The sequence below is a fragment of the Balaenoptera physalus genome (genome assembly GCF_965194825.1).
Source record: "Balaenoptera physalus genome assembly, chromosome: 7".
In the NCBI taxonomy this organism is placed as follows: domain Eukaryota; kingdom Metazoa; phylum Chordata; class Mammalia; order Artiodactyla; family Balaenopteridae; genus Balaenoptera; species Balaenoptera physalus.
The window spans coordinates 116,357,303-116,378,942 of NC_138886.1; the positions used below are offsets into that span (position 1 = coordinate 116,357,303).

Genomic DNA, 21,640 nt, shown 5'->3' on the forward strand with positions numbered 1-21,640 from the left:
TATATTCTCATGTTAATAGCTCTCAGAATTAGTCTTCTTTGGACCATACGACATTACATTAGTTTGTGTACAACCTCATGATTTAATATTTTTATACATTATGAGATGATGATCGCAATGAGTTTAGGTACCATCTGTCACCATACAAAGTTGTTCCAACATTGTTGACTATTCCCTATGCTGTACATTACATCGCCGTTGACTTATTTATTTTACAGCTGGAAGTTCATACCTTTTAATCTCCTTCACCTATTTCGATCATCACCCTACCACCTTCCCCTCTATTCCCTTGTCTATTTTCTTTTTCTTTTAAGAAATGTGCCTACTGAATCAAATGAACTAATTTAAAGTGGGTATTATATATGCTTTCCCTTCCAATTTGTCAAAAACCAGGAATTAATACTGTGAGACTTTAGGGGCATGACTCAACAACGTGATATTCCACTAGTCTAAGTTTTTTTGAAAAAATAAATGAGCAAAATTAAGTATATATTTAAAAAAAAGAATAGGAACAGAAATTTGCCAAACAGATGTGACAATATATTACAATAACTTAAATGATTTAGTATTCACTTCTTCATGGATTAAAAAAATTTTTTTCTTTTTGCTGTGCCACGCAGCATGCGGGGCCTTAGTTCCCCGACCAGGGATGGAACCCATGTCCCTGCAGTGGAAGTGCGGAGTCCTGACCACTGGACATGGATTAAAATCTTAATAAAAAAAAAAAAAACCTAGAAAATACCTAGATAACTGATCAGACAATAGGAAAATATTTTTAAAATATAAAATTATTGAGAAAAACCTGTATGTTTGACCTTTCAGGAATTTATAAATTTCATAAGAGGAAAACAAAAAATCTTAGTAGAGACATTCTCAGACAATTTGCAGAAGATAAATAAGAATATTCAACATAATTAACAATCAATGAAGTGCAAATTGTAATAATAATGTGACAGCATTTTTACCTTTCAAATTATCAACATTTAACAATAATATTATTGATAATTATTTCAGTCTCAAACACATTATTATAAAATTTATTTCTGGAATACGGATTTTAAATTTGTGATTGTTTTCACAAGTACGTTTACATTAAAACAAAATTTATCTTCCAGACCATAGAGAAGAACAATTATTAAAAAACTATAAAATGACTTTATTAAAATGTAACTTTGTATTTGCTCTTTTATATACTGCTAACTTTGAAAAACTCTAGATGTAGACATTTTTCTTTAAACAAAATTATGATACTTATTTGTACTATTTTGTATTATTTCTCTAAAATAAGTACACCTTTTAAAAATCCTGTTTGTTTGAGAGAAAACACTGCAGTACCAGGCATAAGCCACACAAACTACAGGAAGGTTGTGTTGCACATTGCTAGGCGGGCGCTATTTTGTATGTTTATCTGTTTGTTGTTTTATGATAATAGTAAAAATCGTGTACCTGAATTGGGTAAAAATTAAATTGTCCAAAAATATTAGAGATGAATAGCCTCAACAGACCTTCAGCACAATTCTACTTCTTTGAGGCAAACACTCCAAAAGGAAAATTGGTTACTTCCAGTGAGCATCTGTTTAATCTCTTTGATGACTTTCCAGGCCTTTTACAAAGAAGGCGCTATGAAAGTTCTTTACACTAACTAGACTGCTAAATGGATGCCTCCATTCTTGCATTCTTCCTCTTCTGTTTTTCTTTTCTGCCCAATAATTTCTCTTTTTTTTCCTGCAGGAATAATTATGTTTATTCATCTTGTTCACTCTCTTTAAGCCATTAGTTTTCTTGCATATGATGGAAATGCTTTGTAGTTGAGGAAGGGCTGAGTTGATTTGCCGGGGTGCTGATACATGTTTTGTCTGCTGTGTATGGAGAGAGATAGTTTTCTGCTGTTTCTCTCTCTGGGAAAGGAAATCTGACAGAGATGGTAGTGCCCTGGGCACAGCTTTGCTTTAGGTGAGTGTTGAGTGGCGAGGCTTTGGTCTGGGGTTCTCCAAATACCAGAATAACGATGACTTTTGTTTTGAGGTACTGGCAGGAATCCTGTTTTCCCCAGTCTTTTTTTTTTTTTTTTTTTGCAGAGAGTTAGAAGTTGAATAAATTCTGAGAATCTAATGTATAGCTTTGAGATTATAGTTAACAGTACTGTATTATAGACTTAAAAGTTCTCACCACAAAAAAGAAACAGTAATTATGTGACGATGGAGGTGTTAGCTAATGCTAAAGTCATCATCTTATTGCAGTATGCAAGTGTGTCAAATCAACACGTTGTACATCTTGAACTTACACAATGTTGTATGCCTTTTATATCTCAATAAAGCTGGAAAAAGAAAACATTTAAAAAGTCAGCATTGCTTACAGAATCATATTATTTCCAATCACCTTAATAAGCTATGTTTGCAAAAGGAAAAAAAAAAAAAGTTATGTGCATCCTTCAAACCCATGGAAACTCCAGGCCATCCCGGCTCTAGGGTACTATGAATGGGGGAGCAGGGAGCTTCCTGAGACAGGCGTCCATGGCCTCCCCTGCTGCCCCATCTAACTCCCCACCTCGTTTCCTGTGGATGATGACCCTGAACTTCGTGCCTCTTAGCACTTAGCTTCCTTCTCCATGCAGTTCTAATCATCATTTATTTCAGACTTTTCTCTGTTTTGTCTGTCAGCCATTTTCTCCTGCCTTCTATATTTTATGTGATTAAACCAATTCTGACTTTCCTCTCATTCTCTTTGGTGTGATATATCTAGTCTCAGTTTTATTCAATAATATAATTTTTATGCATTTGGAGAGAAGAAAACTATGCTCGATCCTCCATCTTGAAATAGAAGGTTCCAGGAATCATTTGAAACTGGAAACCAGTTTAACAGAAAAAAAGCAATGGAATAGAAAACAAAAGTACATCCATAGACAATAAAATATTACTTCACTAGACTATCTACCAGCTTTTTCTAGATTTTGTTTCTTTCCTTTGACTCTATTGTTTAGGCCCTCAGTTGGTCTTTGATAACCTTAAAACTAATTTGGATTCAGGCAGAAAGTACTCTGTCAGCAATCACCTGTTTGTGTACTCCTCCTATATATTTATTGCATTTTCGTTAGGTTTTTTCATTCTGTCTCCAATGACCATTCTCTTTATCTAGAAATAACATTGTTTGCCTTCACTATGTCTCTGTGGTTTCTGTCTTTTCATCTGTAATATTCCTCTATATTAATCCTTTTCTCCCCCATCACAAATCCAATTTTCATACAGTCTCTTATGCTATAACTCATTCTATCCCCAGAATGGAATGTGTACCTATTACTCATTTCTGCCCATATTTTTTTTCAGGGAAAGTGTTAGAATCTTCTTTATCCATTTTAATTATTCCTATCCATCCAGACACTACACTTCTTGAATAAAATTCACAGTTATTTTTGGAAAAAACTGTATTTTCTATTTTCATTTTTATGTAATACAAGGTCATTTTAACAAGAAAAATCTCTTCAAAAATAAGCCTTTCTCGAAATTGAGTTATTTGTAGTGAGGTGGATGGACCTAGAGTCTGTCATACACAGCGAAGTAAGTCAGAAAGAGAAAAACAAATACCATATGCTAACACATATTATGGAATTAAAAAAAAAAAATGGTCATGAAGAACCTAGGGGCAAGATGGGAATAAAGATGCAGACCTACTAGAGAATGGACTTGAGGATACAGGGAGGGGGAAGGGTAAGCTGGGACAAAGTGAGAGAGTGGCATGGACATATATACACTACCAAACATAAAATAGATAGCTAGTGGGAAGCAGCCGCATAGCACAGGGAAATCAGCTCGGTGCTTTGTGACCACCTACAGGGGTAGGAGAGGGAGGGTGGGTGGGAGGGAGGGAGGCGCGAGAGGGAAGAGATATAGGGATATATGTATATGTATAACTGATTCACTTTGTTATAAAGCAGAAACTAACACACCATTGTAAAGCAATTATACTCCAATAAAGATGTTAAAAAAATAAGGCTTTCTAAAACTGTAGATGAACACCTGAAATGTTCACAGATTTAAATTCTACACCCTATATTTTTAGATTTTGTTTGATTATTTTTTTTCCTTTTTTTTAAACATCTTTACTGGAGTATAATTGCTTTACAATGTTGTGTTAGTTTCTGCTGTATAACAAAGTGAATCAGCTATATGCGTACATATACCCCATATCCCCATATCCCCTTCCTCTTGCGTCTCCCTCCCCCTCTCCCTATCCCATCCCTCTAGGTGGTCACAAAGCACCGAGCTGATCTCCCTGTGCTATGTGGCTGCTTCCCACTAGCTATCTATTTTACATTTGGTAGTGTGTATATGTCAATGCTACTCTCTCACTTCACCCTAGCTTACCCTTCCCTCTCCCTGTGTCCTCAAGTCCATTCTCTATGTCTGCATCTTTATTCCTGTCCTGCCCCTAGGTTCATTAGAACCTTTTTTTTTTTTTTACATTCCATATATGTGTGTTAGCATACAGCATTTGTTTTTCTCTTTCTGACTTACTTCACTCTGTATGACAGACTCTAAGTCCATCCACTTCACTACAAATAACTCAGTTTCACTTCTTTTTATGGATGAATAATATTCCATTTTATATATGTGCCACATCTCCTTTATCCATTCCTAAATCGATGGGCACTTAGGTTGCTTCCATGTCCTGGCTATTGAAAATAGTTCTGCAATTAACATTGTGGTATATGACTCTTTTTGAATTATGGTTTTCTCAGGGTATATGCCCAGTAGCGGGATTGCTGGGTCATATGGTAGTTCTATTTTTAGTTTTTTAAGGAACCTCCATACTGTTCTCCATAGTGGCTGTATCAATTTACATTCCCACCAACAGTGCAAGAGGGTTCCCTTTTCTTCAGACCGGTGTGAGGTGATACCTCATTGTAGTTTTGATTTGCATTCCTCTAATGATTAGTGATGTTGACCATCCTTTCATGTGTTTCTTGGCCATCTGTATATCTTCTTTGGAGAAATATCTATTTAGGTCTTCTGCCCATTTTTGGATTGGGTTGTTTGTGTTTTTGATATTGAGCTGCCTGAGCTGCATGTAAATTGTGGAGATTAATCCTTTGTCAGTTGCTTCACTTGCAAATATATTCTCCCAATCTGAGGGTTGTTTTTTCGTCTTGTTTATGATTTCCTTTGCTGTGCAAGAGCTTTTAAGTTTACTTAGGTCCCATTTGTTTATTTTTGTTTTTATTTCCATTTCTTTAGGAGGTGGGTCAAAAAAGATCTTGCTGTGATTTATGTCATAGAGTGTTCTGCCTATATTTTCCTCTAAGAGTTTTATAGTGTCTGGCCTTACATTTAGGTCTTTAATCCATTTTGAGTTTATTTTTGTGTATGGTGTTAGGAAGTGTTCTAATTTCATTGTTTTACATATAGATGTCCAGTTTTTCCCACCAATTATTGAAGAGGCTGTCTTTCCTCCATTGTATACTCTTGCCTCCTTTATCAAAGATAAGGTGACCATATGTGCTTGGGTTTATCTCTGTGCTTTCTATCCTGTTCCATTCATCTATATTTCTGTTTTTGTGCCAGTACCATACTGTCTTGATTACTGTAGCTTTGTAGTATAGTCTGAAGTCCGGGAGCCTAATTCCTCCAGCTCCATTTTTCTTTCTCAAGATTGCTTTGGCTATTCGGGTCTTTTGTGTTTCCAACAAATTGTGAAATTTTTTGTTCCAGTTCTGTGAAAAATGCCATTGGTAGTTTGATAGGGATTGCACTGAATCTGTAGATTGCTTTAGGTAGTATAGTCATTTTCACAATGTTGATTCTTCCAATCCAAGAACATGGTATATCTTTCCATCTGTTTCTATCATCTTCAATTTCTTTCATCATTGTCTTATAGTTTTCTGCATACAGGTTTTTTGTCTCCTTAGGTAGGTTTATTCCTGGGTATTTTATACTTTTTGTTGCAATGGTAAATGAGGGTGTTTCCTTAATTTCTCTTTCAGGTTTTTCATCATTAGTGTATAGGAATGAAAGAATTTTCTGTGCATTAATTTTGTATCCTGTTACCTTACCAAATTCATTGATGAGCTCTAGTAGTTTTCTGGTAGCATCTTTAGGATTCTCTATGTATAGTATCATGTCATCTGCAAACAGTGACAGTTTTACTTCTTTTGTGATTTGGATTCCTTTTATTTCTTTTTCTTCTCTGATTGCTGTGGCTAAAACTTCCCAAACTATGTTGAATAATAGTGGTGAGAGTGGGCAACCTTGTCTTGTTCCTGATCTCAGAGGAGATGGTTTCAGTTTTTCACCATTGAGAATGAGGTTGGCTGTGGGTTTGTCATATATGACCTTTATTATGTTGAGGTATGTTCCCTCTGTGCCTACTTTCTGGAGAGTTTTTATAATGGATGTTGAATTGTGTCAAAAACTTTTTCTGCATCTATTGAGATGATCATATGGTTTTTCTCCTTCAATTGGTTAATATGGTGTATCACATGATTGATTTGTGTATATTGAAGAATCCTTACATTACTGGGATAAACCCACTTGATCATGGTGTATGATCCTTTTAATGTGCTGTTGGATTCTGTTTTCTAGTATTTTGTTGAGTAGTTTTGCATCTCTGTTCATCAGTGATATTGGCCTTGTTTTCTTTCTTTGTGACATCTTTGTCTGGTTTTGGTATCAGGGTGATGGTGGTCTCGTAGAGTGACTTTGGGAGTGTTCCTCCATCTGTTATATTTTGGAAGAGTTTGAGAAAGATAAGTGTTAGCTCTTCTTTAAATGTTTGATAGAATTCACCAGTGAAGCCCTCTGGTGCTGGGCTTTTGTTTGTTGGAAGATTTTTAATCAAAGTTTCAATTTCAGTGCTTGTGATTGGTCTGTTTATATTTTCTGTTTCATCCTGGTTCAGTTTTAGAAGGTTGTGCTTTTCTATGAATTTGTCCATTTCTTCCAGGTTGTCCATTTTATTGGCATATATTTGCTTGTGGTATTCTCTCATGATCCTTTGTATTTCTGCAGTGTCAGTGGTTACTTCTCCTTTTTCATTTCTAATTCTGTTGATTTGAGTCTTCTCCCTTTTTTTCTTGATGAGTCTGGCTAAGGGTTTATCAATTTTGTTTATCTTCTCAAGAACCAGCTTTTAGTTTTATTGATCTTTGCTATTGTTTCCTTCATTTTTCATTTATTTCTTATCTGATCTTTATGATTTCTTTCATTCTGCTAACTTTGGGGTTTTTTTGTTCTTCTTTCTCTAATTGCTTTAGGTGTAAATTTAGGTTGTTTATTTGAGATGTTTCTTGTTTCTTGAGGTAGGATTGTATTGCTATAATCTTCCCTCTTAGAACTGCTTTTGCTGCATCCTATAGGTTTTGGGTTGTCGTGTTTTCATTGTCATTTGTTTCTAGGTATTTTTTGATTTCCTCTTTGATTTCTTCAGTGATCTCTTGGTTATTAAGTAGTGTATTGTTTAGCCTCCATGTGTTTGTATTTTTTACAGATTTTTTCCTGTAATTGATATCTAGTCTCATAGTGTTGTGGTCAGAAAAGATATTTGATACGATTTCAATTTTCTTAAATTTACCAAGGCTTGATTTGTGACCCAAGATATAGTCTATCCTGGAGAATATTTCATGAGCACTTGAGAAGAAATTGTATTCTGTTGTTTTTGGATGGAATGTCCTATAAACATCAATTAAGTCCATCTTGTTTAATGTATCATTTAAAGCTTGTGTTTCCTTATTTATTTTCACTTTTGATGATCTGTCCATTGGTGAAAGTGGGGTTTTAAAGTCCCCTACTATGATTGTATTACTCTCGATTTCCCCTTTTATGGCTGTTAGCATTTGCTTTATGTATTGAAGTGCTCCTATGTTGGGTGCATAAATATTTACAATTGTTATATCTTCCTCTTGGATTGATCCCTTGGTCATTCTGCAGGGACCGTCTTTGTCTCTTGTAATAGTCTTTATTTTAAAGTCTATTTTGTCTGATATGAGAATTGCTACTCCAGCTTTCTTTTGATTTCCATTTACATGGAATATCTTTTTCCATCCCCTCACTTTCAGTCTGTATGTGTCCCTAGGTCTGAAGTGGGTCTCTTGGAGACAGCATATATATGGGTCTTGTGTTTGTATCCATTCAGCCAGTCTACGTCTTTTGGTTGGAGTATAATGCATTTACATTTAAGGTAATTATCAGTATGTATGTTCCTATTACCATTTCTTAATTGTTTTGGGTTTGTTATTGTAGGTCTTTTCCTTCTCTCGTTTCCTGTCTAGAGAAGTTCCTTTAGCATTTGTTGTAAAGCTGGTTTGGTGATGCTGAATTCTCTTAACTTTTGCTTGTCTGTAAAGTTTTTAATTTCTCCATGGAATATGAATGAGATCCTTGCTGGGCAGGATAATCTTGGTTGTAGACTTTTTCCTTTTATCACTTTAAATCTGTCCTGCCACTCCCTTCTGGCTTGCAGAGTTTCTGCTGAAAAATCAGCTGTTAACCTCATGGGGATTTCCTTGTATGTTATTTGTTGCTTTTCCCTTGCTGCTTTTAATATTTTTTCTTTGTATTTAATTTTTGATAGTTTGATTAATATGTGTCTTGGCATGTTTCTTCTTGGATTTATCCTGTATGGGAGTCTCTGTGCTTCCTGGACTTGATTGACTATTTCCTTTCCCATATTAGGGAAGTTTTCAACTATAATCTCTTCAAATATTTTCTCAGCCACTTTATTTTTCTCTTCTTCTTTTGGGACCCCTATAATTCGAATATTGGTGCATTTAATGTTGTTCCAGAGTTCTCTGAGACTGTCCTCAATTCTTTTCATTCTTTTTTCTTTATTCTGCTCCCTGGCAGTTATTTCCACCATTTTATCTTCCAGCTCACTTATCCGTTCTTCTGCCTCAGTTATTCTGCTATTGATTACTTCTAGAGTATTTTTAACTTCAGTTATTGTATTGTTCATCACTGTTTGTTTGCACTTTAGTTCTTCTAGATCCTTGTTAAACGTTTCTTATATTTTCTCTATTCTGTTTCTGAGATTTTGGATTATCTTTATTATCATTACTCTGAATTCTTTTTCAGGTAGGTTGCCTATTTTGTCTTCATTTATTTGGTCTTGTAGGTTTTTGCCTTGCTTCTTCGTCTGTAACATTTTTTTGTCATTTCATTTTTTTTTTTTTTGATGGGTGGTGCTGTATTCCTGTCTTACTGGTTATTTGGCCTGAGGCATCCAGCACTGCAGTTTGCAGGCAGTTGGATAAAGGTGGGTCTTGGTGCTGAGATTAGGCCCTCCGGGAGGCCTCACTCTGATTAATATTCCCTGGTGTCTGAGGTTCTCTGTTAGTCCAGTGGTTTGGACTCAGAGCTCCCACAACAGGAGCTCGGGCCTGACCTCCAGCCTGGCAACCAAGATCCCACAAGCTGCATGGTGTGGTACACCCACAAAAAAAAAGAAAGAAAGAAAGAAAGAAAGAAAAAAAGGAGCAGTACAATATCAAAGAATAAAAAACAAAATAAAATTAGAAAGATAAAAAATATATTAGGAAAAACAGAAATATAATTGAAACAACTGCAACAAGGTAAAATAAAACCACAAGAGAGAAAAAAAAGGGGGTTCGGGGGGAATAAGCCAAAAGGAGAGAACAATAAAGTATAAAGAATAAAATAAAATTAGAACAATAAAAGATTTATTAGGATAAATAAAAATATAAATGAATCAATAAGAATGAATCAACAAGGTAAAACAGAGCCCCAATATAAAAGAGGAAAAAAGAAAAAAAATAAAAAAGCCTTGCCTATGGGTGCGGAGTTTAGGTGGGGGGTGGAACTTAGGCAGTGGTGGGGGTTTAGGGTGGGGCGGCACCTAAGCGGGTTCGGGGGGTGATGTTTGAGCGTGGGGTGGGGCTTCTGCTTAGGACCTGCGCGGAAGGGGAGAGGCAGCACATTGGAAGGAGGGCCTCTGGAGTGTGGAGTTCTGGAGTTTGGAGGTGGGGCCCTGGGTGAGGGTATGTGGGTGGGGTTTAGGCCCAGCGCATTGGAGGGGGTCTCACAGGGGGTCTCCAAGTGTAGAGGTGGGGCCCTGGGTGGGGGTGTAGGGGTGGGGCTTGGGTTCTGCGTGGCAGGAGGGAGGCTCCGAGGGAAGAGGATTAGGCTTGGGGGCCCAAAAAGCTCCGGGTGCCTAAGTGGACAGTGAAAGCACTGGCCCCCATTCCCTTCTGTTCCTTCACGCCCCTCTCTCCCATCTCCCATCTGTTCCTTCAGGCCCCTCTCTCCCATAGGGTCTCCTCCATCCCCACGGGACCCCTAACCAAGGGTGGGTCTTGCTGGGTGTAGAACTCCTCCACTCCCCCAGCCGCCCCTCAGGAGTGCTGTTCCCGTAGGTCCAGCCTTTACTTTTGCTCCCCCTTCCCTCCCTCCCACTCCCTTAGGACCCACGCAGCTGGAGGGGGCCTAGGTGGGCAGAGGATCAGGCCTGGCATCTCAGCAGTTTCCTGGGGGCCCAAGCGGGCAGGGGAAACCTGGCCATGCTCCCTTTTGATCCTCCGTCCTCCCAATCGTCCCCCAATTTCCCCCTTCGTGCGTGGGATCCCTTCCCATCCCCAGCCGCCCCTCAGGGCACCAGTCCCATCCCGCCTCCACTTTTCCTCCCTCCTCACTCCCCCCACACCCCACGTCCTACCCAGTCACTGGGGGTTCCTCCCGTCCCCTTAGGTGTCCGTGGTCCCCCACTGGTGCCTGGTAGGTGCCCTAGTTGTGTGGAGACGTGAATTCTGCGTCCTCCTAGTCCGCCATCTCAATGCTGCCCCTGATTATTTTTTAATATATTCTCTCTATAGTACTTATTTCTCTTTTTTTATTTTAAAACATTCTCAAACTAACAGAAGATTTGCAAGTATAGCACAAACTATTTTTTTCCCCAAACCACTTGAAAGTAAGTTGTTGACCTGATGCCCCAATACTTGGGTGTATCATGCCAATAAGAACATTCTCTTAGATAACCACAGTCTAATCATTGAAACAAGCAAATTAACATGGATATATTGCTACCATCTAATTTGCAGGCTCCCATTCAAATTTTATCAATTATCTAAATAATGGCTTCATAGCAAAAGAATCCGGTTTAGAATCATGTCTTGTGTTTTACGGGTCATTTCTCATTGTCTCCTTCAGTCCGAACAGAGCCTCATTCTTCCTATGACTGTCATGATCTTGGCATTTAAAAAGATATTATTATTGCTTTATCTAACAGAATGTTCCTCAATTTGCATTAGTCTCATGTTTCCTCATGATTCAATTTAGGTAATGCATCTTGATAGGAATATCACAGAAGTGATGCTGTGTTCTAACTGCATCTTATTAGATTGTGGACGATGTTAATTTTTACCATGACTGATGATGTTCACTTTGATTAACTGGCTAAGTTGGTGTCTGCCAGAATGTATCTATATACATACACATATGAGCATAAGTATACATACACATACATGCATAAGTATACATACATATACACACATATGTATATACACACACACACATATATATATTCATTTACATCTATGTACTTAATTCTCTATCTACTGAAAACCATGAGTTCTTCCTGGTATCTGTACTACCATAGGTTTATTCTAGTTTCTGAGTCTCCATATTTTAACTCCCTCATTTGACAGTAAGGCTCCCATTATCCTTAATATAATTACAGATTTGATCAATACGTAATGAATCTCCCTTGTCTGCCACCACTCCCTCTCCTGCACAAATTCCTCAGGGTCCTGTTCAGATTCTCACTCCCCATGCAAAGCTGCCCCACTCAGGCTCCAACATCCCATGCTGTGAAATCCTTCCCTGCTGATGTCCTTCTCACCCTGCTTTAGTTGTCCACACTCCCCACAGCCATCCCCAGCAAGGAAGCCTATCTTGTACTGCCCGAGAGAATGGCTTTTGGCTATATTTTCAAGAAGGAAAGGGAAGGGAAGGGGAAGAATAAATTGGATCCTATTTTTATGCCATAATTTTCAAACCTTTTTTCAAGTATGTAAAAAATAATCTAAAATATGGATTTACAGTAATCAAATATGCTTTTGTCAATTAAAAAATAAAAATAATATCTTTCCTCATGACCTGACTACATAAATATATATATTTATCTAAAATAAAAACAAATCACTAAACAGATTTTTTTGAAATTTAATGTTTTGATTGCATTCTTATGTCTTTCAAAAGGGTGTGGCTTTAATGCAACATTACATTAAAATTTTTTTAGAGTCATTTTCATGAACACTTGGGTTATTTTTTGTCTCTTTGTTTATTTGCTCTAGATTTGCCTGGTGAACAATTTTTCCCCAACGTGAATAACAATAATGTAACTGCCAAGGCTTTGCATTGTACTTTCCCATTTTGCCTTTGTCCATCTCTGAGCTTAAAAGCCATGTTCTGTTTCTTTAAGAGGCATCTAAAAGAAGACATGCTGCTGAAAACATCTGTGACTACTGTCATTTGCTTTTCAGGCCAACGATGGCTAAGGCAGTGAACAATTTTAAAGCACAATTTGCCATATGGATGCTATAGCAGTTATTTGCTCTGTTGCTAAACATAGCAGTATATTGGATATAGCAGTTTTTTGCTTTGGCACAGAGAAGTACCAGATTGACCAATGACTGTGAAACAGGTGCTCTCTGTAATGGCAATAGAAGATTTACAATCCTCTCTGAGCTTCATTCCCTACAAAATTTTTGAATATATAATATATATTAATAGTGAGGGTAGAAAGACTACTCCAAGACTGCTGCCCTGATGTGACATGGATCAGAAGCTTGAAGTGTAGAATATACTGCCTTATCAACTGTATCCACTTCATTCCTTGTACTCTGTCTCCACTGTCACTGTCCTTGGTCAGGGCCATTGTATTTCCCATCTAAACCGTTATAATAAATTCCTGTTTTCTCTATGTCTAAGCTTTTGCTATCCATTCAACCATTCACCATGTTGTGTTGGTTTACTACACTCTCATGAACAAGAATCTGTAAAGACTCCTTCATGTTCATGAAGTAAATTCCAAATACCTTGGGATTACATTGAAGAAATTCTATGATCTAGCCCAAGACTATCTTTAAAAACAGTAGACTTTATTTCCAAATTGCTTCATACCTTGATATATTTTAAATTTTTTAAAAATAAAATAAATTCTATATATGTATATGTATTTTATAAATACATATATATATATCATGTGAGTATATATCTTATATGTATATCTTTCAAGTGAGTGCTCTATTTTTCAAATTTGAAGTTAAAATTTGGTGCCTGAATCCATTCACCTTTCTTTATGCTGAAGAAGAGAATACATACAAATAAGTAGTAAAATGGAAACTAAATAGCACTTCTGTATGTCCTAATAACCAGGCGAGGAACACATCTGATGACTGATGGATTAGACAATAAAGCTTAGGGCAGGCTGACTTTCTGCCCTTAGGATTTCTGCCCTTTCTGCCCTTAGGGCAGGCTGACTTTCTGCCCCGGATGGGAGGCATTGGAGAAGCAAGGGCTGGAGTCTGGCTCATACAGTGTGAGGCATCGTGTTCCCAGCTGCTAGGGAAAGCCTAACGTAGCCCCCTCTCCTGGGACCATGCTCTTCTACGGAAACATGTTATTTTAGGGAGAAAACAAATGCATCAGAGAAGTCCTCCTCCTAGCACAGTACTTCACACTGCTCCCTGTCAGAACCTTTCTGGAATCATTAGGATGTGCTGTACAGCACCTGCTCCCAAGGGACCCTGAAATGCATCAGAACAGACATTACTAACTTCAGGTCACTGAAGCCTATGCTGAATTTTCACCTTCATCGTATTTTCCACCAATATTATCTGTAATTCTATACATAATGATTAAATTTAGAAGATGAGACTAAAAAACAAAAACTCTGCCCCTTGCTGAATTTAAATAAGAAATTCATCCCCCCACTTTTATTTATTCCAATTTCAGCCAAAGAGATCACAGTCAGATGGAGCTGGCAGTTCTGTAGCAGCAGCTTCTTACCGGGCCGTGTTTCCCCAACATGGATTTACCTCTAGCTTCATTTTACTGGAAGATGAATTAACCCAATACTAAAACGTTTGCGTTTTCCCTCCTCCAATGGATTTGAGTCAATAAAGCATGACAGAATTTATCTCAAGGGAAAAGATATTCCCCAGATTCATGTTGCTGTTAACAGCAAAAGAAAATAGCAGAATTTTAGAGTTCTCAAGAAGAAAGAGAATAGCCTAGAGAATATCAAAGGTTGGCTTTTAGTTTTTCAAGATTCCAGTCAGGCTGTTTATATATTTTAGAATTCACCACCTTAGACTTACATTAAGTAAAAAAAAAAAGAATATATATATGTATACACACACACACACACACACACACACACACACACACACATATATCTTCTAACAGTTAATTGTGACTTCATACTTCTCTTATGGTGGGATAAAATAATCGTGGAGTACAATACCTGTGCTTTCTCTTCTCTTACCTGGTGACGAGACATTTCTATCATCCTGCACATTTTTTAAAAATTGTTAATATTTAGAAATGACATTTTGAAAAAAAAGTTTTTTAAAGTTAAAAAAGAATCCCTTTCTACTAGTAATAACTAATTATAGCACCTCCAGGATTCAGAACTTTTATGAGGTTTTCTTAAAAGTCCATCCTTTATATTTCAAACAATGTAGCCTCTGTATCTGTTTGAATGTTATGTTCTAGACATCTCGACACAATAGAATTTGGGCTCTTTCTAAGTACATAACATCCACCATGTTTTGTTAGCAGGTTGACCAAAGTTATAATAGTCAACTCTCTTATTAAAATGAATAGCTTTGCATTTTTAATGTTCTAAGTCCTGACTCCCGTCTCTCATTTTCTCCATCTCTAATAAAACCCCAATTCACTTTAGTCCTATGGTATAATGGCCACAGCTGTTTCCTACTCTGGAATTTCTTATGTTGCACATCTGAATTATGTAGGGAGCTTTTAAAAATACCAGTGCCTTGGTTGCATGTCATACCAACTAAATTAGAAGGTAAGAATCATGTATCAATCTTTTTTAAATATCACCAGACGATTTCAGTGTACATAGAATTCATAGGCCTATGGATAGACTTTATTTTTAAATAATTTTTTTGTTTTTTTTTGCTGTACCTCATTCTGGCAAGATAAATGCTATGAGAAAATGAGTAGAAAAATAAAGATGAAACTTGTGCACCAGTAATTAAGTAAATGTAAGTTAAAACCTTGAGTGATAAGCTATTTTAACTAATGAAGCCGTTTTTTTTAAAGAATGAAAATATTGGTACAAAGAGAACATCCCTTTTATCTTGACAAAGGATCAAGAATCAGAATGGCTTTGGACCTTTCAACAGCAATACTAGAAAATAGAAGCTAATGAAGAAATGTCTTTAAAATTCAGAAGAAAAAACAATTTCCAGCCTAAAATTTGGTACCAAATCTAGGTGTTAATTAAGTGTGAGGGCATAAAAAAGAACATTTGTAAACAAGCAAGTTCTGAAAAGCTTCACATCCTTATGCACCATTTCTCAAAAAATTACTAAAGGACATGTTCCACTAAAATGAAGAAATGGGCCAAGAAAGAAGGAATGGGGACCACGAAAAGAGGTCCCACAAAGGAGAAGGATGAGCATCTCCAGTAGGAGGGTTATGGGAAAGCATAAGATGACTGCTGTGCTCCAGGACAACAAATCTAGAATGGAGTAAGCCTGACGGAAGAGAAAGTTAATAGAGTATCTGATGAGTGTGATACGGAAACACAAGTTAGACATTTCAGAACTTGTGCATAAGTTAATGATACATATGGATGAAACTATGTGAAATATATAAAACAATCATCGACCTCAGGAACATGTTCTGCAGGAAAGAGTGATCATAGTATATTATATGGTTAGTTAGAGATAACATTTACCTTGTCATAATAAAGTAAAAAGTGAATAGTGATCTAACAACAGTGACAATGTAGCCGTATTTGGATAATGGGAGGACAGAAAAAAGGTGTAAGGTAGCAGGGGTGGGAATAAGGTGTGAAAGAAAGCGAAATCCTTACCTTCTGCTGTGGCCGTCAGAACATATGTCTAAAATGAAAACATCTAAAGGAGTAAAATAAACTTATTATTCAGAGAAATCGAGGTAAACACCCAAAGAGTTGTTTAAATGAGTTAAAATGATCATCTCCAGGGAGGGATTAAATGGGGGTATAGGGGAAGGGGCTGCTGTCTTTTTTTGTAGCAAACCTTGTAAAATTAAGTGAATTATGTTCATGTAAAAACAAATAAAATAAGTTAGGCTTAGATATCAGCTTTTGTGTGTGATTTTATCTGACTAGCTTAGGCAGAGATTAACTGAGTTATTTTAACCCCTACCACACAATATTTCAGTGTTTTTTACTTGTATAGCTGTCAAGTCTAATGACAAAGTTTGTAGCCAGATAATGAAATGCTTTGAATCCTTTTTTTTTTTAAACTACAAATTAGAGGCATGGAGCTACTTGAAAATATTTTATATCAGTATCTAAACAGCCTTTCTTTTTTAATCTCTTTTTCAGGCTCTCCAGTTAATGTCACATGCAACATATTCATAAACAGCTTTGGTTCGATTGCCGAGACAACCATGGTAGGTAGGCATGTTGACTTCGTAATGAATTTCACACTGGGGTAATTTGTAATCATGTTCATGGCAATTTTTCTGCTGGTGTTATGTAATTGAAAGCCAAAATTCGTATAGTGAGATTTTAAAAGATAAAATTAATAGTATAATTAAATTACAATCAACTGCAGGCAATGTTTCATTTAGAGATGGTAAGTGAAAACAAGATTGATTTTTCCCATTTCAGTAACTAAATAATAGATCTCAAATTAAAACTAAAACTTTACCTTATGAATTATTTATTTATTGTCAATGTTCTTTAATAAGCAGACATAAGCATAGGAGTAAATAACGTCACGTTTAATTATTTTGTATACTTATAAATGTGTTTATAACATTAAGTATTCTGATTACCTTTCCAAATGAATATAATATTTGATCAAATACCATAAATATTTTGCAAATTGTGGTATATGCTTTAATTTAACTAAACTCACTGAACTGAGACTTCATCACTGTGTAATTGAGAACATTTTACATAATCAAGTTATTAAAGCTAAAATATTATCATTTCCAAACCAAATGTATTCTGTTTTGAATTTTATAACTTTCTCTAAAGATCATGTTGTATCTTTTCTTTGCCTTATAGTTTTCATTGTACATTTTAGCTAAAATAAAATAGACACATGAACCACTGAATATCTGTAAGATTGTGTAGCTGGAACTTTTAATTAATTAATCAATTAATTTTATTTTTTATTATTTTTAGGAACTTTTTTTAAAAATTGAAACTATTATTGTGGTTCTTAAATTACCTAGAATTATACTCCATTCCTAAATTTAGCAAGTATAATGTGCATTAATTTTCAAAGTTGATTTTAGCTAAAATAGGATATGAAAAGCTTAAAGATTTATTAGCTTCTAAAGCCATTACTAAGTAAGAGAATTATTCTTATTTTACATATATCAGAATGACTTGATAACTAATTTTCTAAGGAAGAATCTAATATGTAAATTATTATGTGGGACGCTGTGTAGATTTGTGTGTGTGTGTGTGTGTGTGTGTGTGTGTGTGTGTATACAGAGGATCTTTCTCAACAGGAAGAGACTTTATTCAGGCACCACTTTTTAAAAATGCTGTTTTCCTCATGTATGCAATATTTAGTCCTTTAGCAGCATCTCTGTGGTTCTATTCAAACTCAATATATTATAATTACAATAAAAGCCTCAGTGGAGAAGAACTGAACTCATTTTGGGGGCATTATATAGAATTATCTTCACTGCAGTATATAAATTAACACTAATGTGTGTACCTGTGTGTAAACACAGAGAAAATGACATGATTTGCTAGCGTAAGCACAGTGTGGTTCTGGTGCAATTTTGACCCTGAAGTCACTATAATCCTGTTTCAGAAGTTGACACATTCTGGATTCTGGTTGAATATCTGGTCCTGATTCTTTTTTTTTAGGACCCTCATATGACTTTTATTTATTTATTCTGGTTCTGATTTATTCCCTGTATTTATACAGACCCAATTCAAATCATATTTATAGACAAAGGAATCTCTACTGGATTTTTTTCTACCTAGACCTCCCAAATTATATTTCTAGTCCTGACAATGTCCTCATTTTAACTGCTACTATACAACACGGTATCACTGTTGATAACACTGAACACTGTTGTAACACTGAAAACCTGGACATATGCTTATACTTTCTCTTTTGCAAGATCACTTCTGTGAAACAGTTTCAACAGCAATAGTTGGAAAGGTTTCTAGCCTGACTTGTCTTTGTGGGGTGGAGGAAGGGATTTGGAAAAAAGAGAAGACTTGGTGGGATTTCCTCATTAAAACCTCAAAGATTGTCATGTTCCTGAAGGTCACTGCTTTTTATGACATAGTTCATCGGACTACCACTAAGTGCTTATAACACACACTCCATAGGATGATGACTACACCTGCTAAATTTCTTACCTTTAATAATTTTAGACAGACTTCCTTTGCAGAATAATATTATGCCAAAAGCTTGCAGAATATTGCAAATACACCCTCCCAGGGACCCTCACTCAGTTTTATTTCCCTTCTCCAGCATAGAAATCCTTTCCATTCCTTCATCTTCCATCATAATGTATCCTTTGGAAATCATTTTTAGCATCTATCACTTTCTTCTTCAGAGTCACAAGCAGCATCAATGAACATTAATCAAACACCCCAGAGGTAAAGTATTATAAAATTAACTAAGTCCACCTTGATATCTTTCTTTATAACTGTCCAAACTCATAAACATGTGACACTATTTCTGTTCACATAATCAGATTCAATATTTGTAAAAAATTTTACTGGTATCAGATAGAATAGCTGCAATATGGTGTCCATCTACATAGGCATAGAGAAAATTAGAACTTTTTTTTTTTATCTTAAGAATCAAAATATTTTGCTACCATTTGATTACTCTGATGTATTTTATTCATAGTTTCCACCATCACAGCTCTGCAACTAAACTTTATCCCATTGTTTTACTTGCCATAGTATTAAGTTAATTTATTTTTACAAAATCTTTCATTTATTTTTTTAACATTCACATATTTTATACGAATATACTGTACTTTTGTTCTTACAATACAAATAACTGGATTCAACTGAAACAATGTATTAAATTGAGAGGATGGAATTTCAAATTACTTGTAATCATTAATGGATATCTTTGCATCTGAGAATTCATATCTAAAATAAAAGTGAATAATTCTCCCAATCTTTATATCTTTGCTTAACAGATATCTTAACCATGCTCAGTGTCTTCGTTGACCAACTATATTATGCTCCCTCTACTGGTCTAGTTTCTAACCTATTGTATCTCTCCCCATTTTAAAATAAGCTTTAGTCCCATTTGAGGTAATTAGTTGTTCTTGAGAAAATATCTCTAGTAGACATTCTACTTTAGCCATTTTTTGAAAATTAAGTTAATTTGAATCTTTAACATATTTTGCATCTTCTTCTTGCACCAACTTTGTTTTTCTTAATATTTATGTGCATTTTTTCCCCAATAGCTTAAGCTCAAATTTCTTTTTAACTGTTAAACTCATCCTTTCCCAGTGTTTATCTAATTAACTTAATGTAGTGCCAACCATTCTCACTTGAGTACAATTTTATTATTCTTGACATATAGTCATCAAAAATTTTCTATGTATGTTGTGGAAATGTTAAACTTCCCTATTTCCCTCACATTTGAATCATACGTCATTATATATAATGGGGTTCTCTAAGGATTTGTTCAGCCTCCATTACCCCAAGTTCACATTCTTCTCAGCAGATAATGATTCAACAACTGTTGGAAACCACAGTTCTTAAAAAGATTAAATTAAAAATGAAAACTGGTTTACCAGCATCAGTCACTCTTCCATTTTGCAACATGGCCTTGGTGAGAGAGGTGCGTCTGTCCTGTCTTTTAAAATGGTGGTGACAAAAGGAACATAATTTCTTTTATTGTTACAATGAGGTGAAGCTTAATATCTCCACATTAAGTGACTCTTAGTAATCGTACTCCTGCAAACCTATGGTGAGTTGTGGATAAGGATTATATTCTGCGGTGACAACATTTGTAAGTTGGACTTTTTTAAAAAAATTCATATATACCTATGTGGCAGTTAGGGTGTGTATACAGAGCAGTATTTCAAAGTGGATATATTGTCGTAACATCCTATCTTCAGCAAACAGATGGCTCTCCGTCTTGTCACACATATGCTGGAGAGAGAATTGCTCTGCTTTGTGCCTTAAGTCAATACTTACTCAATGAACCATGACTTTTCACAGAGCCCATAGAATAAATTACTTTTTCAAAATAAAAACACAAAAGGTAGGGAGAGACCTTCAAGATGGCGGAGGAGTAAGACATGGAGATCACCTTCCTCCCCACAAATACATCAGAAATACATCTACATGTGGAACAACTCCTACAGAACACCTACTGAACGCTGGCAGAAGACCTCAGACTTCCCAAAAGGCAAGAAACTCCTCATGTACCTGGGTAGGGCAAAAGAAAAAAGAAAAAACAGAGACAAAGGAATAGAAACAGGACCTGCATCTCTAGGAGAGAACTGTGAAGGAGGAGAAGTTTCCACACACTAGGAAGCCCCTTCACTGGTGGAGACGGGGGGGTGACGGGGGGGAAGCTTTGGAGCCACGGAGGAGAGCGCAGCAACAGGGGTGCAGAGGGCAAAGTGGAGAGATTCCCGCACAGAGGATCGGTGCCGAGCAGCACTCACCAGCCCGAGAGGCTTGTCTGCTCACCCGCTGGGGTGGGCGGGGGCTGGGAGCTGAGGCTCCGGCTTCGGTCGGATCCCAGGGAGAAGACTGGGGTTGGCGGTGTGAACACAGCCTTAAGGGGGCTAGTGCGCCACAGCTAGCCGGGAAGGAGTCCGGGAAAAAGTCTGGACCTGCCTAAGAGGCAAGAGACAATTGTTTTGGGGTGCACGAGGAGAGGGGATTCAGAGCACTGCCTAAACGAGCTCCAGAGACGGGTCTGAGCCACGGCTATCAGTGCGGACCCCAGAGACGGGCATGAAACGCTAAGGCTTCTACTGCAGCCACCAAGAAGCCTGTGTGCAAGCACAGGTCACTATCCATACCTCCCCTCCCAGAGCCTGTGCAGCCCGCCACTGCCAGGGTCCCGTGATCCAGGGACAACTTCCCTGGGAGAACACACGGTGCGCCTCAGGCTGGTGCAACGTCACGCCGGCCTCTGCCGCTGCAGACTTGCCCCGCATTCCATGCCCCTCCCTCCCCCACGGCCTGAGTGAGCCAGAGCCCCCGAATCAACTGCTACTTTAACCCCATCCTGTCTGGGAGGGGGGGGAACAGATGCCCTCAGGCAACCTACACACAGAGGCAGGGCCAAATCCAAAGCTGAACCCCAGGAGCTGTGCGAACAAAGAAGAGAAAGGGAAATCTCTCCCAGCAGCCTCAGGAGCAGTGGATTAAATCCCCACAATCAACTTGATGAACCCTGCATCTCTGGAATACATGAATAGACAAC

General features: G+C 36.9%; 1 protein-coding gene across 1 annotated transcript in view; it reads left to right on the forward strand.

Annotated features, from left to right (window-relative positions):
* The window catches only part of GLRA3 (glycine receptor alpha 3), a 190,306-nt gene that overhangs the window by 27,433 nt on the left and 141,233 nt on the right, over positions 1 to 21,640 (forward strand). The window contains exon 3 of the mRNA XM_082469094.1: positions 16,570 to 16,637. Coding sequence (XP_082325220.1) covers positions 16,570 to 16,637 — 68 coding nt within the window. The remainder of the gene's footprint in view (positions 1 to 16,569; positions 16,638 to 21,640) is intronic.